Source organism: Arachis stenosperma, chromosome 9 (assembly GCF_014773155.1).
Source record: "Arachis stenosperma cultivar V10309 chromosome 9, arast.V10309.gnm1.PFL2, whole genome shotgun sequence".
Lineage (NCBI taxonomy): Eukaryota > Viridiplantae > Streptophyta > Magnoliopsida > Fabales > Fabaceae > Arachis > Arachis stenosperma.
This window is the reverse complement of record NC_080385.1, coordinates 1,335,189-1,355,970: the sequence shown is the minus strand read 5'-3', so window position 1 is coordinate 1,355,970 and position 20,782 is coordinate 1,335,189. Positions and strand designations below refer to the sequence as shown.

At 38.4% G+C, this 20,782-nt stretch overlaps 1 protein-coding gene and 1 pseudogene across 1 annotated transcript; both read left to right on the top strand.

Moving 5' to 3' along the window:
- Window positions 1-7,838: 7,838 nt before the first annotated feature.
- LOC130947762 (pentatricopeptide repeat-containing protein At4g20770-like) lies at window positions 7,839-13,174 on the top strand (annotated as a pseudogene).
- Window positions 13,175-16,196: 3,022 nt separating this feature from the next.
- LOC130948280 (allergen Asp f 7 homolog) lies at window positions 16,197-17,225 on the top strand. Its single transcript, XM_057876996.1, has 2 exons — window positions 16,197-16,416; window positions 17,047-17,225. Exons 1-2 carry the CDS (start codon window positions 16,197-16,199, stop codon window positions 17,223-17,225), a joined length of 399 nt encoding a protein of 132 aa, XP_057732979.1.
- The last annotated feature ends 3,557 nt before the right edge of the window (window positions 17,226-20,782 follow it).

Here is a 20,782-nt window from a genome sequence, read left to right as displayed (position 1 = left end):
TAATTTATATATATATATATATAAATAAGTGTAAAATAAAATAAAATAAACAATAAAAATTTAAAAAATTATATTTAAAAAGTATATAATTATTAATTTTTATAATATTAATTATTTTTTATTAAAAAAATTGAATTTAAAATTGGATTCGGGTCTTAATGGATTCTTTTGGTTGGAGGAACTTAATGGGTTTAAAATTGCTTTCTTCGTCCGGGAAATTAGTCTATGCTTAAACTCTTGTGATTTTGAAACACTGCTTTGTCACTTTTAATCATGTATGTGAAGTATTTCATTTAGTATAATTAACTTGTAATGACTTTTATGTCTGAACTTGATTTACTTTTGGAGTGCTAGAAATCGTTATTCTACTGTCTTTTTGTATTTCTTATAAAGAGTAAATGATCAAATTTGTTTGTAAAAGATCATTTATTTTTTAAATTAGTTTTTGAATATTTTTTTATCAAATTCGTCGTTCAAAGATTCTAAATTAATCGCATTATTTCTTCTGTTTTTTTTATTGACGGTGCCAAAATTTGTTAATTAAAAGAAAGACTAAAATGATTAATTTAAAATTTTTAAAAGACGAATTTAATTAAAAAATTTTCCCTAATTAACTTAGAGAATGAGTTTAGGACTAATTTAACTATCTACTCTTCTTATAAATCACTAAAATATTTAAAATTACACTAATATGTTACGATAAGAATGAATGTCCATCAAGTTAACATTGGGCTGTGCAATATTAAATATATGCGGTGCTTTGTTTCCCCATGGTAGACTTTATATTAATGAAGTTTGAAAAGGTGAATGTTGGACAAGTATAAACAGGGCATGGGTTTGTGATTATACGTACACAACAATAACAACAGTTACAAATACTTCCCTTTCTCTATCTCTTTACAACAACTTAATATTATTCTCTTTTTATGTTACAATCAAATACTCTTCTCCTTATATTTCTATTACAATTCTTTCTCTTCTTTTATTTTATAAGTATTTTAAATTCTATTTTCTATTACTCTTTACATATAATATTAATAGCAATATTAACCATCTTTATTATATTGAGATAGTATCAAATGCAAATCTCTCTCTCTTTATTTTTAATACTTTTTCTTATCTTTGTATATATATACACAATACAACATATAATATTATTATATATATATAAAAATTATTGAGCTAATTATATTAATAATAGAGTCTTCTATTTATACATCTTTATTTTATATATCCTTTATTTTACAACACGTTATCAGCACGAGACTCTGATCAAATTTTTAGGAAGACTCAGGTAATATTTTCATTATGTCGAAGCTCTCTCATCTTGAATTCAATGCTCTTGATATATCTGGAAACAATTATTTATCATGGATATTAGATGCTGAAATCCATCTTGATTCAATGGATCTTGGAGATACCATTAAGGCTGAAAATAATGCATCCCAGAAGGATAAAGCCAAAGCCATGATTTTTCTTCGTCGTCATCTTGACGAGGGATTGAAAAATGAATATCTTACATTAAAAGATCCTGCAGATCTTTGGAAAGACCTTGAAGAAAGGTATAATCATCAGAAAACGGTGATACTTCCTCAGGCCCGATATGAATGGACGCATTTGCGTTTACAAGATTTTAAATCTATAAATGAATATAATTCTGCAATGTTTCGAATCACCTCACGAATGAAATTGTGTGGAAAAAAAAATAACTGATCATGATATGTTGGAGAAAACTTTCTCAACCTTCCATGCCTCGAATGTGCTCCTGCAGCAGCAGTATCGAGAGAAAGGGTTTAAAAAATATTCTGAGTTAATTTCTTACCTTCTTGTTGCCAAACGCAACAATGAGTTGTTATTGAAAAATCATGAAGCGCGCCCAGCTGGCGCCGCCCCATTTCCTGAAGTAAATGCGGCAAATCATTACCCCAGAAGAGGTAAATGGCAAGCTTTTAATAACAAGAAAAATTATGGAAGGAAAAAGAATTATGTTCAAAAGAGAGGATCTCACCAGAAGTGGGACAAAAAAAGGAATATCGGGCAGAATAAATCAACCGAGGAGAAGTGTTTCCGCTGTGGTGGAAAGGGTCATTGGTCACGTAGCTGTCGTACCCCAAGGCACCTAGTCGATCTTTACCAGGCATCTTTGAAAAAGAACGACAAAGGAAAGGAAACAAATTTTGTTTCAAATGATGTTGAGAACTCCACCGCTCATTATGATGTATCTGATTTCTTTGAGGACCCTGAAGGAAATATTGGTCATTTGATCAATGATGGAATAGTTTAATATGTGGGGTTGTGAAGTATATATGTAAATAAATAATGTAAAGAACTTATTGTCAAGTTTTATTTTCTATGTATTTAAGTTTCAAATGTGATGTACATAAATAATGAAATATTAATATGAATTTTGAAATTATTAAATGTGTCAAATTTTAAAATAAAATTTCAGTATATGACATTATCTTATGTACAGTGTTTCTTAGAAAAATAATTCTGATCAAGTATTCAATTTAACTGTGCATATTACTCATTTTATTATTTGTTTTTGAAGAATGGCAAGGATATGTAATGAAGATGTATGCCTTGCGGATAGTGCAAGTTCGCACACTATTCTCAAAAGTGATATATATTTTACCCATCTTGTGCCAAAAGAGGAATATGTTAATACTATTATTGGCTCAGGCAATGTGATAGAAGGCTCCGGAAGAGCTATAATTTTGTTTCCTGGAGGAACAAAATTTATAATAAATAATGCACTATTATCTACCAAGTCTCTGAGGAACTTGTTGAGTTTCAAAGATATTCGCCGAAATGGATATCATGTTGAGACGATGAATGAGGGAAATCATGAGTATTTATATATCACAACTCATGATTCAAATAAGAAAGTTATATTAGAAAAATTACCCTCACTTTCATCTGGGCTGTATTATACCAAGATTAGTGCAATTGAATCACATGCCACTGTAAACCAGAAGTTTACTAGCCCAAATGAATTCATAACTTGGCACGACCGTTTGGGTCATCCGGGAACAACCATGATGAGAAGAATTATTGAAAACTCTCATGGACATTCACTAAAGAACCAGAAGATTCTTAAAACTAGTGAATTTTGTTGTGCTGCATGTTCTCAGGGAAAGTTAATTTTAAGGCCATCACCAGTAAAGATTGGATTTGAGTCTCCTGAATTCCTAGAAAGGATTCAAGGTGATATATGTGGACCTATTCATCCACCATGTGGATCTTTTAGATATTTTATGGTCCTAATAGACGCATCTTCGAGATGGTCACATGTGTGCTTATTATCTTCTCGCAACCTGGCGTTTGCGAGATTATTGGCTCAAATTATTCGATTAAAAGCACAATTTCCAGAAAATTCAATTAAAGCAATTCGTCTTGATAATGCTGGTGAATTTACTTCCCAAGCTTTTGATGCTTATTGTATGGCTAATGGAATAAGTGTTGAACATCCAGTAGCTTATGTTCACACACAAAATGGGTTAGCAGAATCACTTATTAAGCGCCTCCAATTAATTGCTAGACCCTTGCTTATGAGAACAAATCTCCCAACCTCGGTTTGGGGGCATGCTATTTTACATGCCGCAGTACTTATTCGTTTGAGGCCAACGAGTTATCATCAATTCTCTCCTATACAATTAGCTTTTGGCCAGCAGCCAAATATTTCCCATTTAAGAATATTTGGTTGTGCAATATATGTTCCCATTGCACCACCTAATCGCACCAAAATGGGACCCCAAAGAAAATTGGGAATATATGTTGGATATGATTCTCCCTCTATAGTGAGGTATCTTGAGATACAAACTGGAGATGTATTTAAAGCCAGGTTTGCGGATTGTCATTTTGATGAATCAAACTTTCCAACATTAGGGGGAGAGAATAAGCTTCCTGAAAAGGAACTTAATTGGAATGCATCATCGTTGATGCATTTAGATCCTCGATCAGGGCAATGTGAACTAGAAGTTCAAAATATTATACATTTGCAAAGAATAGCAAATGAATTGCCTGATGCATTTTCCGATACAAAGAGGATAACCAAATCTTATATACCAGCGGAAAATGCCTCAATTCGAATTGACGTCCCAGTAGGACAAGTAGCCACTGAAGCAAATTCACGCCAGAAGCGTGGCAGGGCGGAAAATGTCCCAATTCGAATTGATGTCCCAGTAGGGCAAATAGCCACGGAAGCAACTACACGCCAGAAGCGTGGCAGGCCTGTCGGTTCTAAAGACAAAAATCCTCGAAAGAGAAAAAAGGTAAATAATATTCCTGTTGAAAAAGACATAGTAAAGACACCTGCAGTTGTCCAAAATTCTGATATAACGCCAGAAGACGTTCAGGTACCTGAAAATTGTGAAAATGACGAGATCTCGATAAATTATGTCTTTACAGGAGAAAAATGGGACCGAAATAAGACAATTGTCAATGAAATATTTGCATATAATGTGGCATCAGATATCATGCATGAAAGTAAGGATCTTGAGCCAAGATCAGTCGAAGAATGTCGACAAAGAAATGATTGGCCAAAATGGGAAGCAGCCATGAAGGCTGAATTAGACTCACTTGCAAAACGTGAAGTCTTTGGACCTGTAGTCCGTACACCTGAAGATGTAAAACCTGTTGGATATAAGTGGGTATTTGTGAGAAAACGAAATGAGAAAAATGAAGTTGTGCGCTATAAAGCCCGACTTGTGGCACAAGGTTTTTCACAAAGGCCCGGTATAGATTATGAAGAAACGTATTCCCCTGTAGTGGATGCGATAACATTGCGTTATTTGGTTAGTTTATCTGCATATCATAAACTGCATATGCATTTAATGGATGTGGTAACAGCCTATTTATACGGTTCATTAGATCGGGATATCTATATGAAAGTCCCTGAAGGACTAAAGATATCTAAATCATCCAGTGAATATTCACAAGGGTTATACTCAGTCAAATTGCAAAGATCTTTATATGGTCTAAAGCAATCTGGACGAATGTGGTATAATCGTCTTACTGAGTATCTGGCCAAAAACGGTTTCAAGAATGATGATATCTGCCCATGTGTTTTCATAAAGAAAACTGCTTCTGGATTCATTATAATTGCTGTGTACGTTGATGATTTAAATATCATTGGGACTCCTGAAGAGATTCCAACAATTATAAAAACTCTAAAAGAAGAGTTTGAGATGAAAGATCTTGGAAGAACTAAATTTTGTCTCGGCCTGCAGATCGAGCATATAAAAAGTGGGATCTTTATTCATCAAACAACATACACAGAAAAGATCTTGAAGAGATTTTATATGGATAAGTCACATCCATTAAGTACCCCAATGATTGTAAGATCTTTAGATGTGAAAAAGGATCAATTTCGTCCTAAAGAAGAGAATGAAGATATCCTTGGTCCTGAAGTACCATATCTTAGTGCCATTGGAGCGCTAATGTATCTTGCTAATAATACGCGACCCGATATATCATTTGCTGTGAATTTACTAGCAAGATATAGTTCCTCTCCAACCAGAAGACATTGGAGTGGAATCAAACAAATCTTTCGATATCTTCATGGAACGGTTGATATGGGATTATTTTATCCCTACGGATCCAAGTCACAACTAATTGGCTATGCAGATGCCGGATACCTGTCTGATCCACATAAAGGGAGATCTCAAACAGGATACCTATTCACATATGGCGGTTCAGCTATATCATGGAGGTCCACGAAACAGACGATAGCAGCAACCTCCTCTAATCATGCTGAAATACTGGCGATTCATGAAGCTAGTCGCGAGTGTTTTTGGCTGAGGAGTCTGATTCAATATATTCTGTCATCATGTGGACTGATTGATCATAAGATAGCTCCAACTGTCCTGTTTGAAGATAATACAGCATGCATTGCTCAACTTAAGGGTGGATACATCAAAGGTGATAGAACAAAGCATATTTCTCCTAAATTCTTCTTCACTCATGATCTTCAAAATCAAGGGACGATTGATGTCCAACAGATCCGCTCAAGCGACAATCTGGCAGATTTATTTACAAAGTCACTCCCAAAATCCTCCTTTGAAAGATTGGTACATGAGATTGGGATGCGCCGATTTCGAGACATTAAATGATGTCGGCAAGAGGGGGAGACTGTACTCTTTTTTCCTTGGTCAAGTTTTTTTTCCCCATTGAGTTTTTCTTGACAAGGTTTTTAATGAGGCAGTCTCCATCACAAAGGATATTGTACTCTTTTTCCTTCACTAAGGTTTTTCCCACAGGGTTTTCCTTTAGTAAGGTTTTAACGAGGCAATAATCCTAAATGGACATTCAAGGGAGAGTGTTACGATAAGAATGAATGTCCATCAAGTTAACATTGGGCTGTGCAATATTAAATATATGCGGTGCTTTGTTTCCCCATGGTAGACTTTATATTAATGAAGTTTGAAAAGGTGAATGTTGGACAAGTATAAATAGGGCATGGGTTTGTGATTATACGTACACAACAATAACAACAGATACAAATACTTCCCTTTCTCTATCTCTTTACAACAACTTAATATTATTCTCTTTTTATGTTACAATCAAATACTCTTCTCCTTATATTTCTATTACAATTCTTTCTCTTCTTTTATTTTATAAGTATTTTAAATTCTATTTTCTATTACTCTTTACATATAATATTAATAGTAATATTAACCATCTTTATTATATTGAGATAGTATCAAATGCAAATCTCTCTCTCTTTATTTTTAATACTTTTTCTTATCTTTGTATATATATACACAATACAACATATAATATTATTATATATATATAAAAATTATTGAGCTAATTATATTAATAATAGAGTCTTCTATTTATACATCTTTATTTTATATATCCTTTATTTTACAACATAATACTCTTAAATTTAAAATCTAACTCTAACCCAAACAAAATTTATTTTTTGTTAAAAATTTAAATGTAGTTAATTTCACAAAAAAATTAATACCTGAAAACCCTAAATTTTCATCTAACAACAAATGTCAACCTGACTTGAAATTCACCGGGCCTAAATTTTCACCCTTTTTTTTTTGAATCAAACTCCAGCCCCTTCCTTCTCTCCCATGAAATTGTAACAGAGAAACGAAGGAATCCTCCGGTTTTCATCGCCGCCGGCAGTGGTGTTGTTGCTGCCATGGTTGTGACTCTGGGTCTGCATCACCACCGCCCGCGTCATTCACCTCGTCGCTGTCCCTTACGGAGCTAAGGTCACTCCCACTTCTCTCCTTGCCGTCCGTCACTCACCTCGCCGACTTGCCTCTCCGGTCTCCGGCTTCTGCTTACCTCGCAGTCCCTCACCTTCCTCCTCGTCGTCTCTCTCTGGTAAGCCCTCCTCTGCTCTGCTCGTGTCGAAGCGCGCTCTCTCTCTCTCTCTCTCTGCCGGCTTGCCGTCACCGTTGGCTCCTCCGCCTCGTCCTCGGCGCCGCTTGTCTTAGTTTGCCTCTGCTTCCTCCGTGCGTCTGCTTCCTCTGCTCGTGATTCCTCCTCGTTCCCGTTGCCGTCTTCTTGCTTATGCTTCTGCAGCGTGGGTGAGTTCACTGACTTCACTCTTCGCTGAGTTGTTTTTTTATTTATTTATTTTTTCAGTTTTTATTCTATCAATTTTTTATGCTGATTTTTTCAGTTTTTTCAATTTTAAATTTTGATGTGGATTTAGATAATTTGTTTAATTTGATGTAATTAGTTATTATTGATTAGAATGAGATAATTGGTTCATTGCTTGCAGCCTCAGTTTCAGTTCATTGTCATGAATCAATGAAATACAGGTTCAGCTCCGTTTTTTTTTTTAATTGAATTCATTTTGTTGTATTTTTAGTTTCAGGATAGTCCTTTTTTTTTTATTTTCAGTGCTACCAATAATAGATTATATAGTCTGACTTGAGAAGTTTAAAGTGAAGCAAGTTATTGATGGAAAGCAAGAGTACCTATTTGGCAAAGCTACTTCAGTCGTGCATTGCCAGCAAAGCTCTATCATCCGGCAAGGTTCTCCATGCGAGAATCCTCCGAGTGGGCCTTTTCTCCGACACTTTTCTCTCCAACAACCTCGTCCAATTGTACTCCAACTGCGGTGACATTGTCTCTGCACATCAAGTGTTTGCTAAAATGCCTCAAAGGAACATCTTCTCTTGGAACGCCATCTTGGCTGCCTACTGCAAAAACCGCAACTTGCAAGACGCATGTTGTTTGTTCCTGGAAATGCCTGAAAGGAACACCATCTCGTTGAACACCATGATCAGTACAATGCTAGGTGCTGGCTATGAACGACAAGCATTGGAGACCTATGATTTGATTATGCTACAAGGTGTTAAACCTTCCCATATAACTTTTACTACTATTTTTAGTGCTTGTGGTGCTCTTTTGGATGCAGGATGCGGTAGGAAAAATCATGGGGTTGCGATCAAGCTTGGTCTTGACGGTAACATTTATGTAGTTAATGCCCTTTTGTCCATGTATGCTAAGTGTGGCCTTTCTGGGGATGTAATTCGTGTCTTTGATGACATTGATGAGCCTAATGAGGTTACCTATACTACAATGATGGGTGGATTAGCCCAGATGAATCAAGTCAAGGAAGCTTTGGAGATGTTTAGGCTCATGCTGCAAAAGGGGGTTCATGTTGATTCTGTATCTTTGTCCAGTATATTGGGTGTGTGCGCAAAAGGAGGATTTGATGAAGGGGACATTGGTCTATGCAATCAGAGTCATGGAAAACAAGTGCACACACTCTCAATTAAACTGGGATTGGAGGGAGACATCCATTTAAGCAACTCGAAGCTGGATATGTATTCGAAAATAGGGGACATGGATAGCGCTGAAAAAGTTTTCGCAAATGTGAGTCGGCATAGTGTTGTTTCTTGGAATGTGATGATTGCTGGGTATGGCAACAAATGCAACAGTGAGAAAGCTGTGGAGTATCTCCAGAGAATGCAGTGTTGTGGATATGAACCGGATGATGTTACTTATATCAATATGCTAGCAGCATGTGTCAAGTCTGGGGATGTTAATACCGGGCGTGATATATTTGATAGCATGCCTTGCCCGAGTTTGAGTTCATGGAATGCTATACTCTCGGCCTATAGCCAGAATGCAGATCATGAAGAGGCAATAAAAATGTTTAGAAAAATGCAATTCCAATATCAGCTTCCTGATCGAACTACATTAGCAGTTATTCTTAGTTCATCTGCGGAACTGGGACTTCTTGAGGCTGGAAAACAGGTTCATGCAGCCTCTCAGAAGTTTGGGTTCTACGAAGATGAGTATGTTTCAAGTGGTCTTATCAATGTGTATTCAAAATGCGGGAAAATGGAGTGTTCAAAGAATGTATTTAATAAGCTGCCCAAAGTAGATGTTGTTTGTTGGAACTCAATGATAGCAGGGTTCTCAATAAATTCTCAGGACAATGAAGCTCTCTTTCTTTAAGCAGATGCGCCAATGCGGCTTCTATCCTTAAGAGTTTTCATTTACTACCATTGTGAGCTCTTGCGCAAAACTCTCTTCATTATCCCAGGGACGCCAGGTTCATGCTCAGATCATAAAAGATGGTTATGAAGATGACATATTTGTTGGCAGTTCTCTTATAGAAATGTATTGTAAATGTGGAAATGTGGATCAAGCCAGATACTTTTTTGATATAATGCCAAGACACTGTTACCTGGAACGAAATGATACATGGTTATGCACAGAATGGATATGGTGACGAGGCTGTTTCCCTTTACAAGGACATGATCACATCTGGTGAAAAACCCGATGATATTACTTTTGTTGCCGTCTTAACTGGTTGTAGCCACTCTGCATTGATTGACGAAGGAGTTGAGATATTCAATTCAATTCAGCAAAGATTTGGAGTGGTGCCAAAGTCAGATCATTACACTTGCATCATAGATTGCCTCGGCCGAGCAGGGCGATTCCAGGAAGTAGAAGTGATCCTAGATACTATGCCATGCAAGGATGATCCAGTTGTTTGGGAAGTGGTGTTAAGCTCATGCCGCATTCACACTAACTTGAGCTTAGCAAAAAGAGCAGCGGAGGAACTCTTCCGGTTGGACCCTCTAAATTCGGCATCTTACGTGCTTCTAGCAAACATGTACTCTTCTTTGGGAAGATGGGAGGATGCAAGGGCTGTCAGGGATCTAATGAGTGATAATAGGGTCAGCAAGGATCCTGGTTATAGCTGGAGTGAGTACAAAAATGATATTCAGCACATTATGGAAAACAATCTATAGACTATAATCTTCCACCTGATTGGCAAGAAGTTCAATTAAGAAATATGATATCACTGTGATAGTGGATGAAAAATCAATCCCATCTCTACATTAGAAATCCTATACATACATGTAAAGCTCACTCATTTTGTTGGCCTTGAAGTAGGAGGTGGCAGCACCTCGCACCATAATTGGGTGGTTCATCACTCCATGAGTTCTTCGCACTGCAAATTCTTCAGAGGGTGAAATTGGGTGTGGGAATGTGGTTTGTGGTGCAGTTCTTTCCCAATTTGGTGGCTTCTTTTTCAATTGATGTGTACAAGTGGTGGGAGTGGAAGCAGTAAGCTTGCTTTGCAAGCTGCTTCTTGTCCTATTAATAGCAACGTTCATTTATGGGTTTGGTAACCATAGCGAATTGAAACATCGATAGAGACATTAATGGCAGCGGAGCGGCGCTTGTTCCATGGCGGAATGGGATTCAAAGGTATTCATGACCGCCTTCTTCCATAATTGCTCCAACCACCTCCTCTTTGCTCCATAATCTTAACAGTAGTGATTTTATATACCGTTTACTAATGTGATGTGTCTATTTATAAAAAATTGTCACGTAAATAACAACTTTTGAGCGAAATTTCACCTGTTTTGGTAGGATTGTGGTAAATAGAGAGCAGTTGATAAATGTTATATATAAACTCAAAAGATAATAAATGTTTCACTGTCCAAAACTATATCATTTCTATGCTCATGTGGCTGCAACGGTACACGCACCATTGTAGATAACGAAATAAATTGACAACTTCGTTTTGTTTTGCACTATCTAATGACAAAAGGACATACATGTCCACCGTTTGCTATCATGGAGGACAATACTTTTTTTTCCTTTAACGACTAATTAGTCTGAGGTCGAAATCCTTATGGATCTAATTGTAACTTTATGAATAATATGTCGACAATGACTTGCTTTGGTTGTTTATTTGTATTTGTGATAGTTGTGTCATTTTATTTTAATCTTTCGACTAAGATTTATGAACTTAAGCTTTTAGTTTTTTGTCCAAATTTAAGAGCTTAGTTTGTGCGCTCTGCTTTTCATGTGAACATTATAACATCGGGAGTATCTTCCCATTCGGACTTTCCCTCATCTAGTTATAATTGGTGTTATGGTTTGTGTTATTATGACCTGAAGTGTATGAATATAAAATTGATTGAATACAAAGCAAATTCCGAACACCCCTTTATGGGCCCTATATTTTGATGTGCATATCTATGTTTGTTCTTTCCAACCTTTTGTGATCCAATCTCCCAAATAAGTTTTGTTATGCTATTATTATTTACTCTGTGATGTATACCCCATGATTTAAAGGAATGCATTTTTAAAAAATCAAGTGCAATGGATGTGGAACATAAGAGGAAAGCTAGACTGGTTGGAAAGCTATGATCATATATATGCTCATAAAGTGGGGTAATTTTTTTCCTATGAAGCAGGAGCAGACAGCATCTCCATGACTTGGTTTGGCCATGAGAATTTCACAGACCATGGAATTGGGATGACCGCTTCCTTCACTTGGCTAGGCATAGGCAGTTTTAAATCTAGACGCAGTATATACAAACAAAGGTATTCGGTTATTGGTGAAAAATCAATATACTTCTAATGTCGAATCGGGATTAACTAGGACAGAAAAGACATGCTGGATCATGCATCTTCTATAATATTTTGAAGAATTAAAAGTGACCAATTGATTCACACTGGATATCTATGCCATCGATCATCGATCGATACTAACTATATTAATTCATATAGTTATGTTCTATTCTAAGCATAAAAACGATTTAAGTGCAATAATCGCACCGAGTGTTATTTTTACCCAAGGCTTTGCTACTTCAGGTGTTTTAACCGAAATCCATCGATCTGCAATATTAGTACCCGCTTTACAATCTCATTAGTTAATGATGCACGTAAGTATGATGATATTTGGCTATGCAGCTCTTTTATGTGGATTGTTATTATCTGTAGGAATCTTAGTTATTACATTTGGAGAAGTCATACAAATTTTGGGTAAAAGGAATAATTTGTATTTTTTAAATGAATCCTTTTCTTTTGTTGAGATCCAATACATGAATGCAGATTCGGGTGTGCTTCTGAAGGGCTTGTTCTGCAGCAACTTGAGTCAGTCATAAGTTGTTTGAATCTCTGAAGTTGTGGTGGCTTCTTTTTCAATGGATGATTTGATTTGGTGGAAATTTAGGAGTTGGAAGCAGTGGAGTTGATTGCTTGATTCAACCCTTCTTTGTTGCTGTTGAGACCAAGTGGAAATTCTAATTTTCCATTTTGATAATTATTATGCTTTCAGTTCTTGATTATTGAATTTAACTAGGAAAGTAGATACAAGAGTTTAATTTATTGTTTATGTTTTCTGTTTTGCAGCAACTTCGGAAGATGAAACATACAAATTTTCAAGTTCATGTGTATGATGAGGTAAAAGGAACGGATTCATGGGATTTAAAGATCTGGGAAAAAGGGAACTAGTGACAACAATATTACTATGATATATGTATTTAAGTAGCTGGTTATCCGGCCACAATGTCATAGCTTGATTTTCATAGTTATCATAGTAATATTTTAAGATTGTTCTATAATTATTGTTTTCCCAGATAACACTTTAGACAACAAGCAAATAAATCTGGTCAGGGTGTTGTGTTTTTGGCTTTTTGCTAATTATGAATTATGAATTGGGTAAGGTATTTGTGGCTTTAGGACTTTTTGGTTTGGAATCAATGCAAGAGGGTACAACAAATGTTGTCTCAGCTTGGGAGTAAGGTGGGTGCACTACTATTTGCATGTTGGGAGTATTTACCCCAAATTTTGTTTTCTTTCCAGTGATTCAGATTTTAGTCCCTTGAGGCTCCTAGCATTTAGCTTCAAGAAGGTTTTATCCATTACTAAGTAATTTTTTGTAAACTCATGTATTTTATCTCTATAATATTTATTTTCTCAAACCACCGTATTCTGTTGTTGCATGCTTTATAATCTATATCTATGTATATGAAAAGAAAGAATACCATCATTCATGTTCACACAATTAATAGGTTTGTTCAATGTACATACAAAAGTAGCATATGAAGTTTAAAAACGACGAATATTGGCTCTGATCCAATCGGATGATTTTAGTGTGGATCGGATCGAAATTTTGGTCATATTCAATCTTATTCGATCTAATTTACGTTCACTCCTAAACACAAAAATCTAAATTCAATAGCATACTTAAATTGATATTTGGACACCAAAAAAAAAAACTTAAATTCAAATTTTAAATATTTCTCCTTAATTCCATGGATAGCACAGGTTAATACACGAGTGAGTGTGAGTGTAAAATATTTGTGTGCGTTTGTGTAAAAGATCAAATGTAAAATATTTGTGTGTCTATGAAATTTGTATTGGATTTATAGAAACTACTAGAGTTATTAACTGACATAACAACTAAAATGAATTATATATCTAATTATTCTTACCATCACCATAATGTACCAACTATAGTCTTCAGTCTTTTCTTTGCTGGCTTGATATGATTTAAATATTTAATTTGATGCGTTGTGTGTTGTTTAAATATCTCTTTTCTGAACACTGAAATTTTAAGCATATGCGATACGTATATTTATATAAATATAAATATATATATATATATATATATATATAATTATAAGATACATGCGGACTACCTTCTCTCAAACGTTTTAATTAATAAATTGAAATAAAATGTGAAATACTAAATTGAACAATAATGTGCACATTTCCCTCGCGACCATTCTATATCGGAGAAGTTTTCATTATAAATATTAAAGGAAAAGAATATCACCTGAAAAGTCCTCATTATAAATAGGTGAAAATTCTCATCTGAAATTGATAGTTTCGAATTTTTAAATGATAATTTAGTTAAATTTATTAAATCATTTAAATAACTCTCAATTATTAACTTCACATGAAATTAACTGTATTTGAGTTTTCGCCTTATAAATATGACCGAAAGAACATAAGCATTGTTACGATGGGTAACCGGAGATTAATAAGATGGATGGCTTTGGTTGGCCCAATCGTCCGCGGATGGTGGCTTTCGAGCTGATTTGCACGTTAGGGCCTCCTTCCGACTTGCGCTCGTGAGTGAATGGGGGGTGGTACCTGCAAAGACACTCCGATGCCTAAGTTAGCAAGGGTGTGAGCAGGTCTAGAGAGTATTGGGCTTAGAGATACCTGAGGGGTGTCAGTGTATTTGTAGTGGTGAGCCAATAACCACCGTTGGAGTAGTGCCATATTTTTAGGATGTTAACCGTCTCATTATCTTAGGGAGGTTAAGATATGGCTCGATAAAGTAGTTAGAGAGATTTTAGGGGCAGTTACTCATTTGAATGAGTGCTTATCTGCCACCTATTCTCCGTCCCGACTTCTTGGGAGTAAGTCGGGTTTGGCACTGACTTCTTAGTGTGAAGGTTGGTGCTTAGTAAGGCTCAATCCTCTGGACTAGGCCTTTTATTTGGTCCTGGGCCTTTCATTATTGGGCCAGGGTATGAACAGTGCCCCTACTTGAGCCCAAGATTCCTTTAGTGCTTGGGTTCAAGTATTTAACTCGGGTTCGTAGCCGACTTTCTCGGAGTAAACACGGGTTTCTAAACCGACGTGATTTTCGCGACCTTTTGTTTCTGACAGTTACGTCTATTCAAGCGTCGTGTCCGTTAGGGATGCACTTAGGGATTGATGGCTTCGGTAACGGTGCACTCTCATTAATGACTGCTCCGTTTTTACCATTATGTCCCTTAGCATGTTCATAAATACTTTAACTCTCTTTCATTTTTTCGTTTCTGCAATTTTTTAAAATTTGCTTTGTTCTTCGTTCGTGCTGCATTCTTGCGTTTGAAGACTTCTGCTTCCTTCAACCTCCACCTTTTCAGATAAAGGTTAGCCTTTCTCCTTTTATGATACGCCTTGTGTTTGCATGCTTTTATTTTTGCGGGTAGATAGGTTGGTTTGTAGATTTTGGCTTCGTGTCTCCTCCCTTTAGAGACCGTGTTTTTTGATTTTTCTTTTCTTTTTTCTTTTTGTAGGTTTCTGTCACCTTTTATAAGAAAAAGAAAATGGCTTCTGTAGATGTTCTTTCTCAGTGGGTTGATGTTACGGTCCTGGGGGAGGAACCCTTGGTCGATGCTGAGTTTATTACTCACCTTCGTACTCACCACAGGGTTTGTACTTCGGAGGAGGACGAGCCAAAATATGAGTTGGTAATCCCGGGTCCGGAAGACCGGGTTTGTTTTGGGAGGGCCAATGAGGCGGCCCCTCATTTTTTCTTTATGTATGAGTGTATGATCACCCGTTTGGATATTTTTCTTCCTTTTTCAGATTTTGAGATATCTGTTTTACACCACTGTCGAGTTGCCCCTACCCAACTTCATCCCAACTCTTGGGGTTTCTTGAAAATTTACCAGTTTATTAGTCATGCTTTGGACTTCCCGACCTCTTTGAGGATTTTCTTCTTTCTTTTTCACATGACTAAGCCCTTTAGTGGGCTAAACAATAAACAACAATGGGTTTCCTTCCGAGCCATACAAGGTCGGAGAATTTTTACCCTTTTTGACGAGTCCTTCCATGACTTTAAAAATTACTTTTTCAAAGTGCAAGCTGTAGAGGGTCACCACCCCTTTTTTCTGGACGACAACTCCTCCCCTCGCTTTCCCTTATACTGGCTGGAGGCTTCTCCTTGTGAAAAGTACAGCCTAGACGATCTGGACGAGGTAGAGGCGGCCATTGTGGGGTTTTTCCGAGAAGTGTGGGGGAGGGCCCCATACTTGGACACTAGGAAATTCCTCCAAGGGTCGCCGACCTTTGTTCAGTCGCAACTAGGTAGTATACGTATTCCTTTCTTCCGACTTGTATCTGCCGACCTTTGATTTGCCGACTTGTAATCTTTGCTATTTGTCTTTTTTGTAGACATGGCAAGGAAGAATGCTCAGGAATCTTACCAAAGAGTTCAGGAAGCTAAGGCAAAGTCCCGGGCCAGGGCAGGTGGTGCCAGGGCAGTCATCTCTCCTCCTCCTCCTCCTCCTCCTCCTCAAAACGTGGGGACTCCCTCTCAGCCTATTGTGATTTCTTCAACTTTGTCTCGGCCACTCCCTTCCGCCCGACTTCTTCCTGAGCCGGAGAAGAAGAAGCGCAAGACTTTAGAGTCTGGCTCTTCTTTTGATGGTGGGGTTAAGGCGGATGCTCTCGCATTCGTCCGAAAGAACATCTATCCTCATATAAGTATGGATGATGTTTCTGTTCGAAACCACCTCACCGCTCTGGCTGAGGAGAGTTTTAGGGCGGCGGGTGTTTGTGGGAAGCTTTTGGACATTTTTGAGAAGACTCCTCTCAACTCTTTGGGGGTAACCTCGAAGGTTGAAGAGTTGGAGGGGAGGCTTCTTTCTTACCAGGACCACGAGAGGGAGTTGAAGGAGGAGGTAGCTAAACTGAGGGCGGAGAGAGATAGCCTTCGGGAGAAGGAGAGCAAGCTGCGGGCCCAATGTAACATGGAGGCGAACTTGAGGAAGACAGCACAGGAGAGTTATAAGAGTTTATTTCAAGATCTTGTGTCTGTGAAGAAGGATTTGCTGAATTCTCGGAATGCGTACACCGAGTTGGAGGACTCTATCGCTGATGGTGCCGAGGAGTCTTGGAGGATTTTCCTGGAGCAAGTCAGAGTTATTGCTCCCGACTTGGATCTTTCTCCTTTACATCCTGATAAAGTTGTTATTGATGGTGCTATCGTGGATCCTCCTGCCCCCGTGATCGTTTCCGAGTCAGAATTGAAGACTCGGAGGCAGAGGATTATCGAGTCCCCTCCTCGTTCTAAGGACGCCCCGAGTTCTTCAGTTGTTCCTCCGATTTCCTCTTCATCTCCTGTGGCTGCCTCTCTTCCTGGTCCTGATGGCGCTCTTCCTGGCTCTGGTGGTGGTGATCTGTCTACTCCTCTGAAAAAGTAACTTTTTATGGCTATATGGGGGCTCGGCCTGTGAGTCCTCCCTTTTTTAAACTTTTATTTCTTGTCAGTTGGTTGAACAATTTATTTTGGCCTTTTTAGGCCGTAAACAAAATATTTTATGCGTGCCCTTTTTAATAAGGGTTTTAACTTAACAAAATAAATACCCTTTTTTGGATAAGGGTTTAAGTTACCTTATGTGCGTATGCCTTTTTGATTTTCTGAATTCCCCTTGACCTTTTCTTGAAAACCTTTCTTTTTGGCTTTGCTTGTTTTTCTGAGCTTTTTGTTTAAGGACTTTTGGGACAGCCTTTAAACTTCTTTCTAGGTTTTTCTATCTCTTTTCGTTATCCCTTATACTCAACTTTGTTTTAGCGAGTTCTTATGACTTAGGTTATTTTTGCGATGCGTTTTTCTTCTACTCGGTTTTACACTCCGATTTATGGATCGAAGTGTTCCCGAGCTTTCCTACTCGGGATCTCGTTTCGACTTATGAGTCGGATTTGTTCCCGAGTTTTTACGATCGACTCCTATAACCTCTTTACACCGACTTGTGCCTCGTCGTTTTATCCTGACGACCACTTAGGTCGATTCATGGGATTTTCACGTTTTGTCGAGCTTAAGTCGGCGCGTTTCGTAGAAAGACAAAAAATAAAAAATGAAAAAGATTTTACAAGAGATATCGTAGATGAAAAAAGATCTTTATTAATCGGGGAGGTACCTTTTGCTACTAAGGGTTTTGATAGTCTATTTCCCTTAGCCTCTACTATGATGCCTCGTTAAAAACCCTTCTCCAGAAAAAACCCTTTTGGGAAAAAATCATGAAGTTGGGAAAAGAGTACATCAGGGAGTAGAGTTTGCTTTTAACTATAGTACCTTTTCATGTTACAAGCATGCCACGACCTCGAAAGCAAGGTGCCGTTCAGGTCGATTATTTTATAATAACCTTTTCCTAAAACTTCATTGACTTTGTATGGTCCCTTCCAATTTGCGGCGAGCTTGCCTTCTCCAGATTTGTTGACTCCAATGTCGTTTCTGATTAAGACCAAATCATCTGGAGCAAATGTTCTTCGAACGACTTTCTTGTTGTACCTTGTAGTCATCCTTTGCTTTAACGCTGCTTCTCTTATCTGGGCATCTTCTCGGACTTCGGGGAGCAAGTCGAGCTCCTCTTTGTGCCCCTGTATGTTTCCGACCTCGTCGTGGAGAATTGCCCTTGGGCTTTGCTCATTGATTTCTATTGGTATCATTGCCTCCACACCATAGACTAGTCGGAAAGGTGTTTCTCCAGTGGCGGATTGGGGTGTTGTCCTGTAGGCCCATAGCACTTGAGGGAGCTCTTCAGCCCAAGCTCCTTTCGCTTCTTGCAGTCTCTTCTTTAGTCCTGCCAGTATGACTTTGTTGGCTGCCTCGGCTTGCCCATTGGCTTGTGGGTGCTCCACCGAGGTGAACTGATGCTTGATTTTCATACTGGCTACTAAGCTTCTAAAGGTAGCATCGGTGAATTGGGTTCCATTATCCGTAGTGATGGAATAAGGTATCTCATATCTTGTGATGATATTTTTGTAGAGGAACCTCCGACTTCTTTGAGCGGTGATGGTGGCCAATGGTTCTGCTTCTATCCACTTTGTGAAATAATCTATTCCCACGATCAGGTATTTGACTTGTCCAGGCGCTTGGGGAAAAGGACCTAACAAATCCATTCCCCACTTTGCAAAAGGCCATGGAGAAGTGATACTGATAAGTTCTTCTGGTGGAGTCACGTGGAAATTTGCATGCATTTGACATGGTCGACATTTTTTCACAAATTCTGTGGCATCTTTCTGCAAGGTAGGCCAATAGAATCCAGCTCGGATTACTTTCCTGGCTAGTGACCTTGCTCCGAGATGGTTACCGCAGATCCCACTATGTACTTCCTCCAACACCTCGGTGGTTCTCGAGGTCGGTACGCACTTTAACAATGGTGTTGATATCCCCCTTCTGTAGAGGATATTTCTCACCAAGGTGTAGTGTTGTGCTTCCCTTCGGATCTTTTTAGCTTCTTTCTCCTCGTTAGGGAGGATGTCGAATTTCATGTATTCAACTAAGGGGTTCATCCATCCGAGGTTTAGACCGACTACCTCAAGCACTTCTGGTTTATCTTTTATTACTGAGGGTTCCTGGAGGGTTTCTTGGATCAGGCTTCTGTTGTTCCCTCCTGGTTTGGTACTTGCTAACTTGGATAGGGCGTCTGCTCTGCTGTTTAGATCCCGAGTTATGTGTTTGACCTCGGTTTCTGTAAAGCGCCCAAGGTATTCCAAAATTTTTTCCAAGTACCTCTTCATATTTGGGTCCTTTGCCTGATACTCTCCACTTATTTGGGAGGTCACCACTTGCGAGTCGCTGTATATCATCACCTTTGTAGCACCGACTTCTTCTGCTAGTTTTAGCCCAGCAATCAAGGCTTCATATTCTGCCTGATTATTTGAGGCTGGGAATTCAAATTTTAGAGAAACCTCTATCTGGGTTCCTCTTTCATCTACTAATATTATGCCTGCGCCACTTCCCGTTTTGTTGGAGGATCCATCTACATAGAGTTTCCATGTAGTTGGTTTTTCCTCTTGATCCCCTGCGTATTCTGCAACGAAGTCGGCGAGGCATTGAGCTTTGATCGCTGTCCGAGTTTCATATCTTAAGTCGAACTCGGAGAGCTCTATTGCCCATTGAACCATTCTCCCTGCAACATCCGTTTTTTGGAGGATTTGCTTCATGGGTTGGTTCGTACGGACTCTTATGGTGTGAGCTTGAAAGTAAGGCCGTAACCTTCGCGAGGCTATTACCAAGGAGTAAGCAAACTTTTCTAGTTTGTGGTACCTTAGTTCGGGGCCTTGTAGAACCTTACTGATGAAGTAGACTGGATGTTGTCCGACCTCGTCTTCTTTTATCAGGGCTGACGAGACAGCCTTGTTTGCTACGGACAAGTATAGGACGAGATCTTTCCCAGGTACGGGTCGGGTTAAAATAGGAGGTTGGCTTAAAAACTTTTTGAACTCCTGGAATGCCTCCTCGCATTCAGGAGTCCATTCGAACTGGCATCCCTTTCTTAATAAGGAGAATAGTGGCAGGGATTTCAATGCCGAACCTGCCAAAAATCTGGAGAGAGCTGCAAGTCGGCCGTTTAGCTGCTGGACTTCTCTCAAACAAGTCGGGCTTTTCATTTCTAGGATGGCTATACACTTATCGGGATTAGCTTCGATCCCTCTTTGTGTTAGCATAAACCCCAGAAATTTTCCTGCTTCCACCGCGAAGGCGCATTTTGCGGGGTTTAGTCTCATCCCGTGCAGCCTTATGGTGTCGAAGACTTGAGAGAGGTCTGATAAGAGGTCGACTTCTTTCTTGGTCTTTACCAGCATGTCGTCGACGTATACTTCCATTAGACTCCCCAGATGAGGGAAAACACTTTATTCATCAACCTTTGATATGTGGCCCTTGCATTCTTTAATCCGAATGGCATGACCACATAGCAGAAATTAGCTCTGGGTGTGATGAATGATGTTTTCTCCTGGTTGGGTTCATACATCG

What these genes read in the sequence shown, in the direction of transcription:
- LOC130948280 (XM_057876996.1), top strand. Translation starts at nt 16,197, where the DNA reads ATGGCAAGGAAGAATGCTCAGGAATCTTACCAAAGAGTTCAGGAAGCT. An exon ending in TGAGCCGGAGAAGAAGAAGC is followed by an intron (nt 16,417 to 17,046) that starts GCAAGACTTTAG and finishes TTTCCGAGTCAG; the next exon opens with AATTGAAGACTCGGAGGCAG.